This window comes from Lepisosteus oculatus, chromosome 7 (genome assembly GCF_040954835.1).
Source record: "Lepisosteus oculatus isolate fLepOcu1 chromosome 7, fLepOcu1.hap2, whole genome shotgun sequence".
In the NCBI taxonomy this organism is placed as follows: Eukaryota; Metazoa; Chordata; class Actinopteri; order Semionotiformes; family Lepisosteidae; genus Lepisosteus; species Lepisosteus oculatus.
In genome coordinates, this window is record NC_090702.1 from 5,739,667 (window position 1) to 5,757,984 (window position 18,318).

Sequence of the window (18,318 nt, forward strand, 5' to 3'; positions counted from 1 at the left end):
TCGTTCATAGTTCAAGACAGTTAAGAATATCTTCTCCTTTCATGAACAACCCGCCAAGCACACACATACAGTAGATACACAGTCTTGCATACAACACTGTGTAAAATGTGAAGTCATTCTGATGCAATCTGTCAGTAAGAGGAGGTATGCAATTGACTCACAGGAATCACATTTTTAAAGCTGTCCAATTGTATCAATGCCTTAACTTACGTACTGTAGGTCTTAAGGCAATCTATGTCCCTTTCGGTTTACCTTCAGTTGCAACCAATTAAATCTGTTGTATAGTTTTATGCAACTATAATATTAGGTGTTACAGTACGTAATATCTCATTTTTCCAATTAGAATTTTAATTAGCAGAATTTGCATTATATACATATATTTTCTCTTTCTTATTCTAGAACTTATTTCCAATGGTAATATTTGTACTCTATTTTGTCAAGACGAAAAAATGTTACAATTTGTAACAATGTAAAATGAAATTGTAACAATGCTACAATGTCAGAAACGTTGTAATTTCTTGAATATGTAGAACTTGACAGATTATTACGTCTTTTTGATTTAGCGGCTTTTTGAACTTTACTAGACTAATATAAAAACAGAAAAAAAGAACATTCTCAAGCAGTACATACTGTAAATAAAGTGCAGTTCGTGAACGAAAGGAAAGACTGCCCCCTCCCTGCTGGAGATTTGATAAACGGAGTTGCTTTGCTCTTCGTTTCAGTTTCATTTCTCGGGGTGTCTGGAAACCGGGGGCGAGGAACTGAGTGAGAGCTGGAGGAGTTTCTCTGTCAAGATGTCTGGACTCGTTATTTCTAACTGTGCCACGAAAACTCTTTGCAGAAACCAGGGGTGCCTGGAGTATCGGCTGCTTAAGGGTGTTGTCTGCCAGAGTTGCAATGTGGGAGACCGGCGGCTCTTCGACGTCCTGAGCGACAGCAGTAGGTTTGTCATAGTTCAGGGCAGAGAGGAAAATATCCCGGGGTGCGACCTGAGCCCTGATAGCATAATAGTCGCCAAGACAAGACTGCGGTTGTGCAAAAGTTATCCCGAGTGTAACACCTGCGAAGATCTCCATCTGTGCAGATATTTCGTTTGCGGTCACTGCAGATACGGCCAAGGAAGGTAAGACGTGAGACGGAGAGCTGGTTTTGGAGCAGTTTGTGATCCTGTGAAGGGGGGATGTTAAAGCACCGACCCCCTGAATACCGATGATTAAAACAAATAATAAGATTAATACCGGTATTCAAACAGTCAATGCGGATTTAGGACAGTAAGTTGACTGACCTCTCTACCCCCACATTTGCCCAGCAAAACATTTAACATAGCGAAGTGCCACTTCTTCCTGGTTTAATATCTTTATTTATCTTCTGTACAGATTCTCCAAATGAAGGTTGATGTTAAAAGTATCGTGTCAAACTCGAATGCATTATGTATTCTGCGGAAGCGCCTGTTGCTATACCCTGTTGGAAGTTTGCGGTTTCAATTTGGGTTGTCATGCGGCTTTCCAGTTACTTGACTACTTCTCTTCCCACTTTTCAATGAAGGCTTTTTTTTTCTTAAAAAAATTGAGCTCGGTGTGATCTCACAGGAAGATATGTGTTTGTAGAGATGGGCCGTGACGGCCGCTTGGCAGTCAAAGTTCACGCGTTTCCTCGCTTGAACCAGTGTACGCACTTCCCCGCTTACGTTGCATCGACTTGGACTTGGTTATGATTGACTTCTATGTTTTATTACCTGGTTTCCCATTTTGAAAGGGAATTAAATTTCTGCATATTTCATTGGTTATTATACTGTTAAATGTGTGAGTGCTTGTCACTTTCATACTTATTCGGAATGCAGAGGCTTGGATAATCGATTTGCTTTTTTTGGAAAAACTTTACAGAAAGAGGTGCTACTCAGAAGAACCCGACTGCATTCATGGGTGTCATGGAAATAAAAGGAAAAGGGGTGTTTTTTAACATTTAAGTGGGTCCTAGTGATAAACTTAAAAATGTTTTTTTAAAGTTTATCTGCTAAAGACATTATGTAATATATTTACAGTATACAGCATAGTGATACAGTATTTTGCAATTAAAATGTAGATTTTATTTTACAGTATTATTGTAACTGGTTGAGAATATAGGCAGAGCGTCTGATGTTTTTTATGGGTAGTCACTATATCTCGAGCTATTCATAAGAACGTTCTACGTTCGTTGGCAGAGGTGGTACTATAAAGCAGCCAGTATTCATAGGGACAGTTGATTGCAGCTACTGTACACTTTGGCAGAAGCCATATCACCGGACAGCTCACAACTGACAAGCCACTTGAGCTCAGCGGGTGTGAGCCTGGTCAGTACCTGGATGGGAGACCTCCTGTAAAAAACTAAGGCTGCTGCTGGAAGAGGTGTTAGTGGGGCCAGCAGGGGGTGCTCACCCTGAGGTTTGTGTGGGTAATGTATGTCAGTACCCTGATTTTAAGTCAGGAGCTGCTTCTCAGCAACAGTTCATAGAATATTTAGATGGGAAACTAGATTAAGAGGCAGTAGAGACAAATGCATTTCTTGAAATAAAACTGCTACTTAATATTCTGGATTGTTGACTTACTTGAATCAGGTGAGCTAGGGTGGAGCTGAGACTGATGGTGGTAAGTAGAATATAAATATTTGATTTTTCTCTTCTCCTTGAGCCCTATTGCACAGCACTACCTTTAACGGTAGGGCACTCTAAAACTTCCTCTTTTCAAATTTGTTTTTCAGGAACAAATGCAGAAACTCACACGATATCCATTCGGACCACAATGGAGCCATTCTGAGAGCCCATTTTCTGCAAGACCTGGACGAAGCTGAGCTGTTTCAGCTCCTGCTGCAGAACGACTCCTACCTTCTGCCTGAGGTGAGGCTCTCAGGACAAGGCAGTGTGGGTTCCACAAAAAGACTTGACAAATCCTTAAATCGGTTTCAATAAAATGCTTTTAAAAAGTCATATAACAACTTAGAAAAACGGTCATGAACAAGAGTAGGCTATTCAGTCCACCTACGGTAGGTCATTTTATGAGTTACAACATTGAATATTTTAGCCAGCGGCTTCTGCAAGGAAACATTTTTTTTTCTGGACCCCCTGGCTGGGAGGCCTGTTGCCGTCACCCACAACTCTTTTTGTAAAGAACCATGTCCTTTTCCTCACCTTAAACCTTTTCCCTTTTATTTTCTATGTGTAGGCCAGTGTCCTTGTGCCACTCTTGAATCTAAATAGTCCCCTTGTTTACCCAGTCTACGTAACTTTTACCCATTCTCCTTTGAATTGCCTTCATGGTCAACTAAAGAGATGCAGTTCTTTTAATACAGCAGTTTATATTAGCAGCTGTGTCTGCTGGTTCTTCTCATGTAGGCTTCTTCCCAGAATGTGTAGAAATCTCCTATAGTCTGAAGATTCCAAATTAAAATCCAGAAAATAGCACTTGTTGGAATCCCAAGGGTATTACTTAACTGGCCGAGCACTATTGCGTGAGGACCCCTGTAGCAGACATTAGTGTCAGTGAGCATTGTCCTTCTTCCCCAAAAATGGCACCGAAGAACTACTGTTTCTAGTCTTAGAAATTTTGAAATTTCTGTTCTTAGTGAGCTTAAAATGAATCCTTTCCTTATTCTCCCCTTATTATTTTATTATGTTAAAATTTGATGTTATCTGAAGTTTGATACTAATAAGTTCCATACACTATATTGCTATATTGCCTATGTTTTGGTTTTAAAATGTGGATTCACCAGTTATTCTATCGTTGGGGCTACCCATTATATGTCAGCTTGGCCAGCTGGCTACAAACTCCTACTCTGCATGTACAGTAGTGAGTTGGCCTGCAGTTAGGCACCCCTGACATCACCAGCAGTCAGATCCTTTGGTCATCTGACACTCTGCAGATCCATAGTGCTGACAGGAGCGTTACTACTGATTGTAGGAGTGACACATCTATCACTGATGACACTGTGAGCCATCATCCTGCAGGTGCTTGGCTGTCCGCAGGAGTTACTATTGCACCAATAGCCTGGGGGAAAGTTGAGTTACAAATGATGGTCCCCAAGCTTGAACCAGCACTGTCTTGGCCATACAGTGCTGAGCCTTACATTTTAAACAAGCGACTTCACTGTTTCGGTCAGCTGGGAAGTAGAATACAATACAATATGGAATATTGGGATAATCTAGGAATACAAGTATAATTAATTATTTGTTGTTCATACTTCACAGATCTGCCTTCATTACAATAAGGGCAGTGGGCCATATGGGTCCTGTACCTTCAAGGAGAGGTGCACCAACCTTCATGTCTGCCAGCACTACATACAAGGAGACTGCAAGTTTGGTGGCAACTGCAAGAGGTTCCACTCATTTGACATGAATGCCCGGAATATTTTATCAGGCAGGGGCCTCAGTGCAGAAAAAATCCATATCCTGCCTGCCATTTATAAGAACAAGTACAGGATTGACAGCTCTGCTCAGACTCCAGCAAAAGGTGAGGACAATCGACCCGTTTGATGAGACGACAGAAAGCCTTGATCATTTGAATGGAGTTTTTCTTTGAATGAATGTATTTGACGATTACAGGTTCCGTAGTATGAGAGTGAAGTGACACTCCTGTACCTGTAGCCCTGAGAACTAAATGGCCATGTCTAATTTGTTTTTAATCTGATTCATTAATGTGCTATTTCACATAATCGTGCTTCCAGCTCTGACGTGTGTGCTCTACAGTACACCATCTGTCAGTTCTAATGTATCTGCTGTAAGCCTTAAACATGTATTAAATTGTAAAATGCCTACTGGGTCCACAAAACAGTGAAATCTACGAGTAAGACAAATGTTATAATATCCAAGGGCCCTATATTCAATCTCTTACCATTGTAGACGTAAGCACCAAGGTGATTTAAATATTTGGACCTAAAACTCTAAAGTAATTTAATCTAGCATGGACATGTTTAGAGGGTGGTGCAGTGGTTAGCACTGCTGTCTCGTAGTACTGGGGTCCTGGGTACAATTCCAAACCTGGGGCACCATCTGTGTGGAGTTTGCATGTTCTCCCTGTGTTCACATGCGTTTCCACCAGGTGCTTGAATTTCCTCCCACAGTCCAAAGACAAACAGTTCTGGTACTGTAGGTTAATTGGCTTTTGGCAAATCTGGCCTTGGTTTGAGTAAGTGTGGGCTTGTGTCTGTGTGTCTGCCCTGTGATTAACAGCAGCCCCATGTTGGATGTGTCATATCCTATATGTGTTGCTTGCCAGCTAGGCTCCAGATCTCCCACAACCCTGCCTTAGATAAAGAGTTTAGAAAATGCAAGGATGGGTAGACATGTTTAATTTTCAATTAAATCAATGTAAAATTACCAGAGTATTACTGAGTATCCCCAGTGGAAGAAACAGTTCCCCTGACTTTTATCTTACACCACAATGTCATCACTGCGCAGTCAGTTTCTTTAAACTCTTACTGTGTCCATAGGAAAGAAAGAGCGCCTGAGACATGTGTCAACTAGCTCTGTCAATGAAGTGGACAGGAAAGAAATCTGCCTGTTTTTCATCCGAAAACACTGCAGTTTCAAAGGTGAGGTGCTGGGATTTTTCAGTATTTGCCAGTGCTGTGGCAACATCCAGTTACATTGTTTTCTTCCTTTTTCTTCCCTTTGATATATTTCAATGAATGTGTTCAATGAAGCCTGCTGCTTCTGTTCCTGCCTATGTGGCTTTTTCTGTTCACCAATCACTTTTCAACATATGAAGTGGCACTGAGGAGGATGTCTCCAAGCTGACTGAAAAAGAATTGTGAATCACAATTATATCAGTGTTACACGCCACACTTTTTAGAGGACTTTTATTGTGGTGCTTCACTTACAGTACATGCAATATGTCTCTTACATGTTTCATGTAAGGAGTGTTTATGCTAAGAAGGCTGTACAACATGGTATTTTTACTGGAGCAACTGAGAAATACTCTTCTTCTAAATATAATGACAGTGCCTCACCTAGGATTTAGTTTCACAGTCTTCTAGTTATACAGTAAGTCCAGAGTCTGAATCACTACTCCTCACTACCACCTCTAAAACAATGCATTAGCAACAAATTTCAGTTATGCAGTGCTTAGGAATTGTCAAAGGTTACGTGCTAAGTATAGGCAGCTATGCCACCAGTGCACACACTACAGTAGGGAATATTTCAAAGGAGAATTAAACTGTTTAAAATTCATTTGAATGATCTTTATGTACTTTATTTCTTAGTGGACATGATCTGTAGGATTCTCAAGAGTCATTTTTATGTGGAATCTTTCATGACATGGCAAGTAAACATGGGTTCTCACGGTTTACATTTTGGGTTTTCATTTTGAGGAAGATAAGGGAAAAAGTAAAGTAAAACTGATTTATTTGCTTAATTGAGTGCATATGGTCAAAAAAAGGTAAATTGTGCACGTGTGTTGGAACGTCTGTGGTTCAACACCCACTTTCTACTTTCACCGACTTTGCCAGCAGCCATATCACCCTCCAACTCCCAGCTGGCAGCCCCATTGAAGCTCAGCAGGTGTGAGCCTGGGCAGTACCTGGATGGGAGACCTTATGGGCAAAAATAAGGTTGCTGCTGGAAGAGGTGTTAGTGGGGCCGGCAGGGGGCGCTCACCCTGTGGTCCATGTGGGTCCTAATGCCCCAGTATAGTGAGGGGGACACTATACTGTAAACAGGCGCCGTCCTTCGAATGAGACGTAAAACCGAAGTCCTGACTCTCTGTGGTCATTAAAAATCCCAGGGCATTTCTTGAAAAGAGTAGGGGTGTAACCCCGGCGTCCTGGCCAAATTTTCCATTGGCCCTTACCAATCATGGCCTCCTAATTATCCTCTATGAATTGGCTTTATTACTCTGCTCTCCTCCCCACTGATAGCTGATGTGTGGTGAGCGTTCTGGCGTACTATGGCTGCCGTCACATTATCCAGGTGGGTGCTGCACATAGGTGGTGGTGGAGGGGAGTCCCCATTACCTGTAAAGCGCTTTGAGTGGAGTGTCCAGAAAAGCGCTATATAAGTGTAAGCAATTATTATTATTATTATTATTATTATTATTAATAGGGGGTTAATTCTGCCTTGGAGCAGTAATCTACAGTATAATGCCGTATCAGCACTCCAATACTGAACTGTTACTGTCCTGTGACATTGCATCACTCTCTAGCAAAACGACCAGAGTCATTCAGAATGAAAACAGCATGACAGCTCAATGTCTCCGAACTTCAAACCTTGCACCTGTCTACAACAGTTATTTGACATTATGATTGACAAATGGATTCTGTATACAGCAGGAGTTTAGCTTTTATTGGTTAAAATACTGGTTATTCTACCATATATACATGTCCTCATTACCTGCAATGTGTTTTGTAACATATGGGCTCCTGTTGCTCTCCTGTTTTCTCCAGATAAGTGTGTTCGTGTTCACTACCATCTGCCTTACAAGTGGGAGATCTTAGACAGCGATGGGACAACCTGGAAAAATCTTCCCAACATGGAAGAAATTGAAAAGGCATACTGCAACCCAGAAAATTCAGCAAGGTACCATACATGATACTTGATCATTTACCATAAGATATTTCCAGTATTTAATCATTTTGAAATATAATATAATATTTTAAAGATTTATTTTTAAATTGATTAATATTTGTACCAGGACAGCACAGTGGTGCTGTGGTTAGCATTACTGCTCTGCAGTGCTGGGGCCCTGGGTTTAGTTCCTGGGGTGCTGTCTGTGTGGAGTTTGCATGTTCTCCTCATGTTCGCGTGGGTTTCCTCCAGGTGCTCTGGTTTCTTCACACGGTCCAAAGACATACTAGTGGGTTAATTGGCTCCTGGGAGAAATAGGCTGTAGTGTGAGTGTGTGCATCTGTGTCTACGGGAGCCCTGCGATGGACTGGTGTCCCTCCCAGATTGTATCCCACCTTGTGCCTGTTGCTTTCCAGCGTAGGCTTGGGCGTCCCCCCTAAACCCTTGATAAAGCAGTTAGAAAATGGATGGATTGAATAATTGTACTGCAGTGACAGATGGGTCACGGATCATTGAAACTAAAGTTGCTGCTGTGAAGATAACTCAGGAATGCCGACTTAACAGCACACAACCTACAGTTAAATCTCTTTTCTCTCTGTAAACCTGGATACTAGGTTTGTAGTGTAACCCTGGCATCAAGGCCAAATTTCCCATTGGCCCTTACCAATCATGGCCTTCTAATAATCCCCATCTATGAATTGGCTTCATTACTCTGCTCTCCTCCCCACTGATCGCTGATGTGAGGTGAACATTCTGGCACACTATGGCTGCTGTCGCATCATCCAGGTGGTGCTGCACATTGGTGGTGGTGGAGGGGAGTCCCCGTTATCTGTAATACTTGAGCTTTGAGTGGAGTGTCCAGAAAAGCGCTATATAAGTATAAGCAATTATTATTATTATTATTATTATTATTATTATATTTTATTATTATTATTATTATTATTGTTAATAATAATATTATTATTGTACTACAAAATGAATGGGAACCTATCTCTCTATTCTAAAAATGCACCCACCAGCAAGGAAATGCCGTTTTCTAACTGAGGGATTTTCCATACAGGAAATCAAGGGTTTCCTAAAAACAACAGCACGGCAGCTTAAATCTGATCCTTCTGGATGATCTGGACAAGGAGCTCTTGCCTTCTCTATCCCTCTCCTCTTTCTTGTCACTTCCCTTCTGTCCTTTCTGTGTCCTCCTCTCCCTGCTCTCTCTGTATCTGCCCTTTTGTGCTGTGTTCCTGGACTGTTATCACTCTTAATGATTTACCAAGAATTTAGATAACTAAGGTAAACCTGAGGATTGCTTTGTTTTGTAAATCTTATGCCCCTACATCTCATAAACATCTCCTGGTTTTGAAGCACTGAGAACTGAAAATGTTGACATTGATGCTGACTGTTGTCCCTAGATTCTTAAAGACACTTCAATAGCCGCCATAGCTGAAACAGTATGAGCCACCTGTGTCGAAGAAACCCCTTTCTTAAAAGTACTTAGCAGGGCTTGTTTGTGTTGATAGTCTGGGATCTCCAGCTGTGAATTTCCTCACCATGACCTGCGGCCCTGCTGAAGTCAGGCGTCTCTCCACAGCCTCCTCTGTCACCAAACCTCCACACGTCATCCTCACAACAGAGTGGGTCTGGTACTGGAAGAACGAGTTTGGGAAGTGGGTGGAGTATGGCTGCCCAGTGAGTCATCTCTGTTTCACTGACAGTATTTTTGCTTAAAAATAGGACCGCGTGAGTTTAAAACCTGATCTAGGTGATTATTGAGAACATGTGAATATCACTACACTCATGCTTTTCAAGTACTGTACTTCTGGAGATATGGACTCATTTGGGATGTTTTGGTTCTTGCAGGACAAGCAGGTAGTGTCAACAGTCACATCAAAAACCTTGGAGAATGTGTACTTAGCTGGTACTGAAAGCAACTTTCCCTTCAGCGTGGGTAATCGTGATTACATTCTCTTCTTTAAAGGTAGGTACCCGTTTGTTCACACACATCTTTATCATGTTGCATTGGAGATTTATTAAGTTCTTAAGAGGAGGTAGTTCTGTTACCAGGGCTCAGCTGTTTTCTTAAGCAGATACATTTGTTTAATCTTTGCAACGTGGTTTGTGCCTTTCAGATATGTATCAGCAGAATCAGAAGTATAAAACAAAGAGAGAGGTGAGAAGGAGGCCAAGACTTGTTTCTGTGCAAGATGTGGAGAGAAAGAGGTACTTAAAAAACCTTTTCATTTTATCATGGTGCAGGCTAACCTAATGCTGGACAAGAAGACTATATTGTGAACCCCATACAAATGTTAATTGTCAAATTATAATTTTTAATATTGGTGTAAATGCATTGTCCATGTGAATGTGTTATCCATGGTCCTGTTTGTTCACTAATGTGCAAAACCTTAAACAGCCTTAAAAATGTCTTGAGCATCAGCCGTTCACATTGTAGCAACTAGAGCTTCCACTAGTGCTTTCTGTTATTGTAGCAACTTTGACTGGTCTTAATAAAAAGTAAAGACACCAAAGTGAGAGGAACCAAACTTGACATTTAGCAATCTTTCATTTACATTGACCAGAATCTTCAAAAATAGATCACAAGAACTCACGATCAATTATGAGCTGGCATTATGAAGTTTTGCTGTTGCTAATTCATCACAAATTATCAGTTCTATGTAATAGATGTAGTTAGGTTTTATTCTTTGGTATCATTAGTTGTTGCTCTTCCTCATCTAAAATGTAGGATTTTTACGATATCAAAGTACATTCATAACAAAATAAAAAAATTCCGTAGAAGCCTGCCATAGAATTTTGTTTCTGTGTGAAGAAAAAAAAAATATTGAATGAAATAAAAAAATGTAAGAGCAAGATTTTTGCACAGTACTGCATTTGGATCAAGCTTCATTCCTCCTCAGTGCAGGTTCTCATTGCTAATGTCGTTTCCATTCTTGTTTTGTTTAACGCAAAGGGGATCTTCATATACACCACATTCCACGGATGTCTCTGTTCCGTCTCACTGGGACAAGAGTGCTCTGCTAGACTGTGAATATAAGGTATTATTATTATTGTTGTAGGATGCTGTTTCAGTGACTGAATAGTGAACGGTTTGGGATTTTTCATGAATGTTATCATCTTATCTTCTGGGGGGTATTCAGTTACTTTCCTGTTTTGTGTCCCATTAATTGTACAAGAGTCTGTTTTGGGTTGTTTGCAAAGTTTGTCAGTATAAATTAGTTATGAAAAGAAAGTCTTCTTGAAGTGTGTTAGTGTCGCGGATGACATTTTGGACAGTACCTCACCAGTTTTCTTCAGATCTGTGCAGCTCCCAATGGCTCCCTCAGCTTGTTACACTAAGTCTTAAGGACTTTAAAGAGTTTAGAATTTCAAGAAAACCATCTTAGAAGAACAAAACGACTGAGTACATGCACTAAATTGAGCAAAGTTGTGATGTCAAAATACAGCTGAAGGGAACTAATTGTATGTTAGACGCAACAAGTGATATGCCAGCAGCCATATCACTCTGCAACTCACAACTGGCAACCCACTGAAGCTAAGCAGGTGTGAGCCTGGTCAGTCTCTGAATGGGAGACCTCCTGGGAAAAACTAAGGTTGCTGCTGGAAGAGGTGTTAGTGGGGCCAGCAGGGGGCGCTCTCCCTGCGATTCATGTGCATTATCATCTAATTATCAGGAATATTATCATCTAATCTTCTGGGGGGTATTCAGTTACTTTCCTGTTTTGTGTCCCATTAATTGTACAAGAGTCTGTTTTGGGTTGTTTGCAAAGTTTTTCAGTATAAATTAGTTATGAAAAGAAAGTCTTCTTGAAGTGTGTTAGTGTCCCCAGTATAGTGACACTATACCCCAGTATAGTGACAGGGATACTGTACTGTAAACAGGCGCCGTCCTTCGTAAGAGATGTTAAACCGAGGTCCTGACTCTCTGTGGTCATTAAAAATCCCAGGGAGTTTCTCGAGAAGAGTAGGGGTGTAACCCCGGCGTCCTGGCCAAATTTCCCATTGGCCTTTACCAATCATGGCCTCCTAAGAATCCCTATCTATGAATTGGCTTCATTTATTCTGCTCTCCTCCTCACTGATAGCTGATGTGTGGTGAGCGTTCTGGCGCCATTGCATCATCCAGGTGGATGCTGCACATTGGTGGTGGTGGAGGGGAGTCCCATTACCTGTAAAGCGCTTTGAGTGGAGTGTCCAGAAAAGTGCTATATAAGTGCAAGCAATCAATCATCATGAACTAGAAGAACAATTTGTCCTCATCGTGTGGTACCATCTGCAATCCTACGACTCTTGTACCAATGTATGAAATGTGCTAAATTCTTACTATTTCACATCTAGAAGCACATCTTAAGCCTTGAAAGTAGCAAACCCAGTGAAGAACAAGACACATCACTTCTTCATTTACAAAGATGTCTGAGAACATTAGAGATATTTAGACATAGTGAGGCTGTCAGTGGTACAAAGGTAAAAAAAGGGTTAAAAGGGTAAAAGGTAAAGGTAAAAAAGTTAAACTTTTAAAATGATAAAGAAAACTGGAGATGTTTTTTATTGAAAGTTGTAATAGTGTACTGTACGTTGCGAGCAGTGTAAAACAAATGCTCTTATTTATTGACTTATTCCAATTTTATTTCTTACCAGCTGATTAAACTAGAAAAGTCTGTTGAGGAATTCACACAAGTGGAAACCCTCTTCAGAAGAACAATGGCAAGAAATGTCATCCACTCGATTCAGAGGATCCAGAATCCATCTCTCTGGAAGATGTTCCAGTGGTATGTTAACTTTAGGATGACTATCAGGTCTGTAAGAACAGCAAAATCTGCATAGCACCTGCCTATCAGATTATGTTCAAAGTGTTTATTGAATTTTCAGAGAAGACAAGACAATATTACATGCTACCATAATACAGTAACGAATAAGTGTGAACAATCCACATGGTACAGCAGACTAGGTACCTAAACAAACTGTAAATCCAACATTAATATGAAAAGAGGAAAGAATGAGAAGAAATAAAGCGGTGTGAAATAAAGAGAAAACTTCAGGAAAAAGAGAAAAAAAAAGCATTGGAAGCACAGAGGAGGAAAGCCACAGTCTGCAAGCTCTTAAAGATGGTTACGAGGGACTGCCAGGCAGAATAAAATTTTGAAACAGAGCCATTGGAGGTGAAATCTGATTTTTTAAAGATGCAGAAAATAGATTACATCCCTTACCCCATAAGTGAAAGTGGGTGGAGCAGGTTGTGTCCAGTGGAGCAAAATCAAATGTCTCACTAGTTAAGTGCTTATTTAAATTGCTCTGATAATCTTGCGTTTAATAAAAAAAAAATAGCATAAATGCAACAATATCTGCCAGGTTTTCATCTTGTTTCGATGCCTCACCTTTTGTTTTACTTAGGCAGAAAGATAAAATGATGAAGAGAAATGGGGGAAACTCAGTGCTGGAGCGGTTTTTGTTTCACGGCACAGAAAAGTCCTTCATTGAGGCAATCTGTGAGCAGAACTTTGACTGGAGAGTCTGTGGTGTGCACGGTTCACTGTATGGGAAAGGTAAGTGGGGTCTGTATTTGTTGAAGGCTGTCGCACCCTCCTTTCATACTTGTGTCAGTTATCCTGTCAATTTCAAAAGAAAGCCTGAGAGACTGAACAAAATGTTTCACTTGTTTGTAGTAAAAGGTCCTCACCCAGTTTCCCCAAAGTTTGGTTTAACAGAAGTCTTTACTTTAACATAAGACTCTTGACTAACGAATACCAGACTTTTTAATAAAAGCATTACCTGTCTTTGTAAAGGAACTGCTTTAATCTAGTAAATAATAATGGGTTAATAATACCCTGACAACACAATGTAAATGGTTTAGTCGTCTCTGAGAAGCTTAATGTAATATTCGTATGTCCATAGCTCAACAAAGAGCTTTTTTTCAAAACCCCGTGTTTAATATTAATCAGATGGAGTAAAAAATGTGAAAGCTATACGATTTATTGTGGGTACATCCTTAACTTGTGATTGTGAAAATGCTCTATAAAGATACTTAATTATAGAACAGCAAGAAAAGATAGAGAGGACAGAACCAGAATACATAACCTCCACAAAATATATTGCATTTCGGCCAAATATGGAACAGGGGAGTTTGGGTTCTGAAGAGCAAAATGTCATTGCTCTTGTACCCAATTTCTGACTCACTCCCGAAAGCTGAAAGAGAAAGTATTGCAGTGCAGTACATTTAAAAATAATTGTAAATGTGGGACCCCCTGAATTGCTCAGCCAGTAAAGGGGGATTTCCAGAGCATGGAATAAGCTCAATTATCGCAGGTTCAAATTCGGTTTCTCCAAGTGGCGGCACAGAGCTGGTAAACCAGAGCTGCTACTACCTCAGTAGTACTACCAGAGCTGTAAAACCTCAGTATTCTCAAGGGTACCTTGAAATCTCTGCCAATAGCGAAGTCACAGATGCGGTACTTAATGCCTTATGGGGAAAACAGAGTTGGTTCCTTATTACTACAGCTTGTAGTAATTGTGAACCATTTCAGAAATACTGCTAGTTATTCTTGGTAATAAGTATTTTTAATGGAAATGAGTACTGGAATCTGGATGCAGGTAAAGTGAAGTAGTTGAAGAGGCCTTGACTAGGCAAATGTAGTCCACTAATGCAGCTAAAGTGGTCACCAAAGTGGAGACTATACTGTAAAAAGGTGCCGTGCTTTCACAGGGCATTTCTCGAAAAGAGTAAGGGGTGTAACCCCGGCGTCCTGGCCAAATTTCCCATTGGCCTTTTAATAATCTGTCTATGAATTGGCTTTCTCGCTCTGTTCTCCTCCCCACTGATAGCACATTGGTGGTGGTGGAGGGGAATCCCCTTTACCTGTAATGCGCTTTGAGTGGAGTGTCCAGAAAAGCGCTACATAAGTGTAAGGAATTATTATTATAATTATCACTACGACTACAGTACGTTCATTTTTGTGATCACCTGGGCGCAATTCTGTTTTCTCCCAGCAGAGGCCACCCTTCTCCCTCCCTGCACCTCATCTTGAGTTATTATTAATAATTTCGCACGAGCAGGCAAAATCGCAAACGTCACGAATGTTGAGGTTTTGCTGTATACATAATAGCAAAATGGAACTTTTGAATCCCGATCTTATTGCCTTAAAGTGGTTAACCCTTGACATGGTAAGACAGGAGGGACTGTCCTTGAGCAAGTTTGAACGATTTGCAGTGGGAATAGGATAGCACATTATCTGTCGATGTTTTACAGGAAGCTACTTTGCCAGGGATGCTTCGTATTCCCACAGCTATTCCAAGCCTACGACCGGCAGCAGGATTATGTTTGTAGCACGAGTCTTGGTCGGAGACTTCACTCAAGGAAACAGCGGCTATCTGCGTCCTCCTTTAAAAGAAGGCAATTCGGTCTTTTACGACAGCTGTGTCAACTCGACATCCAACCCATCGATTTTTGTGATCTTTGAGAAACACCAGATCTACCCCGAGTATCTAATTGAGTACAGCTAAAAGCCCCAGACACCCAGGATAATGAAATGGTATCTTAAAGAGATTTCCAAAAAACACAACAGTCTATTGAAACGTATCTTCCTTTCTCTGTTATGTTTTTGTTGTTTTGCATGTGATTGCCTTCACAGTGCTTTAAATAATGTTCGGGGTTTGGAGACCGAGAAGTTCCACTGTCTTTTGCAAACTTACTGATTTATATACAAATTTGGAATTAATAATAAGGTACTGTGTAAAAACGCCTGGACGAAATGAGAAAGGAGAAAGAATGGTATTCACGAGACGGCAAGGCGCTGCTTTTATGTTTAACATTTATTGCGATAGAAATAGTGATAATGCAGAAAAAAGTTTTCTTTCATTCTGATTATGATCTATTTGTTCTAGTATTTCTTACCATGTTCAAAAAGGTTCCTTATACCAGATGAAAGAAAGACAAAAGATCAACTTTAGCACTGACTTTAAAATTGATAACAAATCTGCAAAAACCAGAGGTTTTGAGGACAATGCAAGCTCAGGAGGCAGATAGATTCCTAATACCAAGCGAGGACTAGGAGTGAACAGAGGGTTTAAATAGGGGAGATTGAATAATGAGGATTAATTGATGCTGTAACACTGATAATCTCTTGTTCCAAGACTAAATTGATTCAGCTCCTTTAACCTGTCACTATTATTGGTCCAATTAGTGTGAGAAGCTTGACACTAACCTTTGAATTATTTTACATCAGCTACTACAGTATATATTATTTTTGCAATTTGATTTAATCTGTTTATCAATGCTGTAAGATCTTATTGGCTTATTACGTCATCTCAACATGTCTTTGTTTTAAAATCTACACTTGTTATTCTGTACATTAGCATAGTGTTTTTCTTTTTGAATCTTTTACAATTTTAAGTTTTACCAGGATTTTGACCCAGGTGTCTAGTAGACTGTCCACTGAGAAACTCGTGTCAATTTGCACCTTGTGATTAGGACACATCTCAGGCACATGACTGGACTTGGGCCTTGGATTTGAATATCCAGCAGCAACAATCATATTGGATTCTCCAGGTCTATATTGTTCCCCCATTACCCATCTCAGTATAAACATACAAAGTTTTTGTAGAATTGTCACCTGTATTGTATACTGTATGTGCCCTTATTGTATTGCATTGTATTGGTATTATTAAAGACCGACATTCCAAATATAAATAGATCTCTTCCTTATTTCACTTCTCTACTGGAATGTGTTCACATGGTTTCATTAAGATAAGAGGAAATAGGGAAATAAATGAATGTGGGTACAAGAATCTATGTGACCTTTGTGCATTCAAATCTGCAGTACAGTACCAGCACATTGTTTTGCAAAACTTCATCAGGCTGGGTTGGAGCAGCATCGTTGTGGTGAGTTAGCGTTGCTGCCTCACAGCTCTTGGGTCATGTGTTTTTTTTAGCGTGGGGCACCTGCTGTGTGGAGTTTGCGTGTTGTGCCCATTGCCCGTCCCCGATTTCCTCCCACAGTCCGAAGACCGAAGACCTCTCCTCATTGTTACCCTTTTGTTTGCGCCCTGTCAATCCCATGTGTCAAGTTGTATTCCAGGTTAGGTTTAGGCTGTCTTTGACTCAGTATTGGTCTGAGTGGTTATTAAAAGCGAGTGTGTGTTAATTTGACATTAAGAAGAGTAGAAGCTATTTAAGGAAGTTCTTTGAGTGCTGTCCACTCTTGGGAGGGAGAGAGGAGAACTTACCTCAGAGTTGTGGAGGAAATCCAGTGGCAAGATATATTAAAAGGTGCTCCTACTCCTTGGGAAAGGAGTATAAACTGTATATATTACTTTTATCCAAAGCATTATACATCTGCACCCAACTGTACAGCTGGTTGTTTTATTTTCCTGGAACAATTTGGTTCAGGTTTTTAATGCTCAATGGTGCAACAGCAATGTCTCACCAGGGATTTGAGCCCACAGTGGTCACATTGTGAGTCCAGGACCCTCACCACTGCTCCACACTGGGGCTCTATGGGATAATAAAAGCACAAGAGGCTCCAGTCATGCTCATCAAACACGACAACACTGCTGCTGCTACAGCTCATTTTAATATCGTCATCGTGAGCTGATGGAAGGGAGCTTCTTTCTAATCACCTTGCAAAGGAGTAGGCACTGGCGTCTGTCAGTTGTCAAGGCATGAGGCAGATATGGAAGGCTTGGAGTTAAGGTTTGTGTTCCAGTCAGGACAGGTTCATGTTAGTAGTGAGAGGTGGCACCCTCAAACGTATTGTGCATGGCTGGAGGATGTGCTGTAGTTGGCGTCTATGCCAGTGTATGGTGTAGAGGGTGCTTTGTTAAGGTGTTGGGTACGTAGAGGAGACAGGGATGAAGCTACAGAGTTAGGTATCTGTCTGAGCAGGCTGCCATTCTGTTTTTACCTTGTCATGTCCAACTGCCCCGGGGAATCTGAGATGGTGTCTGGTCCATGATGTCATGGATGTGGTCTCCTCTGTCTCTTCTTCCTACAGAAGCAAATGTGAGTGTGAATCTGTAGTGTCAAAAAGGATGTCAGAAGTTTTTTGTAGGATTTTTTTTCATTTGTGCTGTTGCTGTGTTTAACATTCTCCTTGTGTTATCTGGGTTTTGGAGTGTGGTAGCTCTGGAAGAAAAGAGCAGTTGTGCAGAGGCAATTTCTCATTAAAGCCAAAATCTATGTTTTTATTTACCTGGTCTTATACTCTATTTCATTATGATGCTCCAAGTATTATTGGAAGTGCTTGAATTGACCTATTTTTTCTTTAAACATGGCCATACGTGCAACATTTATTTTCCTTTTTTCCTCCTGGTTATGACAAGAAACCAAACGTATAGCGCTGCATTTATACTTATTCATACTGGGATTCTGAGGCATGAATCAGTAAATCAGTGCTGAGCTCATGTTTGCAAGTGCTTTGCGGTAGGTCGTGAGTAAGTAATGAAAAGTTATTATCAGCTGTGAAGTTATGATCAGTTTTTTTAAGTTATTGAAGTTAGGAATGAATTGGGACACTGTGCTGATCTGACAAAAAAGAACCCTGACTGGACTATGTAAATAATTTACTTCATTAGTTAAGGAAGAAGTGAGCAACTAATAATCCACAACACAATTCAATAGGAACAGCATTACCCCACTAATAATATCTGAAATAACTTGGCCGGGTTAACATTAACAAAGAAATTGCTGTCCCTTTAACTGCTTAATTCGAACACAAAGCTTCTGCTTGGTATTCTTCTCAAATAGGCCTCTGGTTGCTCCATCAATTTGAATGGCATTGCACAAAAGCC

At 40.6% G+C, this 18,318-nt stretch overlaps 1 protein-coding gene across 1 annotated transcript; it reads left to right on the forward strand.

The window, feature by feature from the left end:
- The first annotated feature begins 704 nt into the window (after positions 1-704).
- parp12a (poly (ADP-ribose) polymerase family, member 12a) lies at positions 705-16,219 on the forward strand. Its single transcript, XM_069192061.1, has 12 exons — positions 705-1,123; positions 2,737-2,872; positions 4,220-4,481; positions 5,461-5,562; positions 7,411-7,543; positions 9,046-9,214; positions 9,386-9,503; positions 9,655-9,745; positions 10,491-10,575; positions 12,175-12,305; positions 12,928-13,079; positions 14,780-16,219. The coding sequence occupies exons 1-12, from the start codon at positions 795-797 to the stop codon at positions 15,031-15,033; spliced, it is 1,962 nt and encodes a 653-aa protein (XP_069048162.1). The 5' UTR covers positions 705-794; the 3' UTR covers positions 15,034-16,219.
- The last annotated feature ends 2,099 nt before the right edge of the window (positions 16,220-18,318 follow it).

Coding starts and splice junctions, on each gene's coding strand:
- parp12a (XM_069192061.1), top strand. CDS start 795: ATGTCTGGACTCGTTATTTCTAACTGTGCCACGAAAACTCTTTGCAGA. Junction 2,873..4,219: donor ACTCCTACCTTCTGCCTGAG/GTGAGGCTCTCA, acceptor CATACTTCACAG/ATCTGCCTTCATTACAATAA. Junction 4,482..5,460: donor TGCTCAGACTCCAGCAAAAG/GTGAGGACAATC, acceptor CTGTGTCCATAG/GAAAGAAAGAGCGCCTGAGA.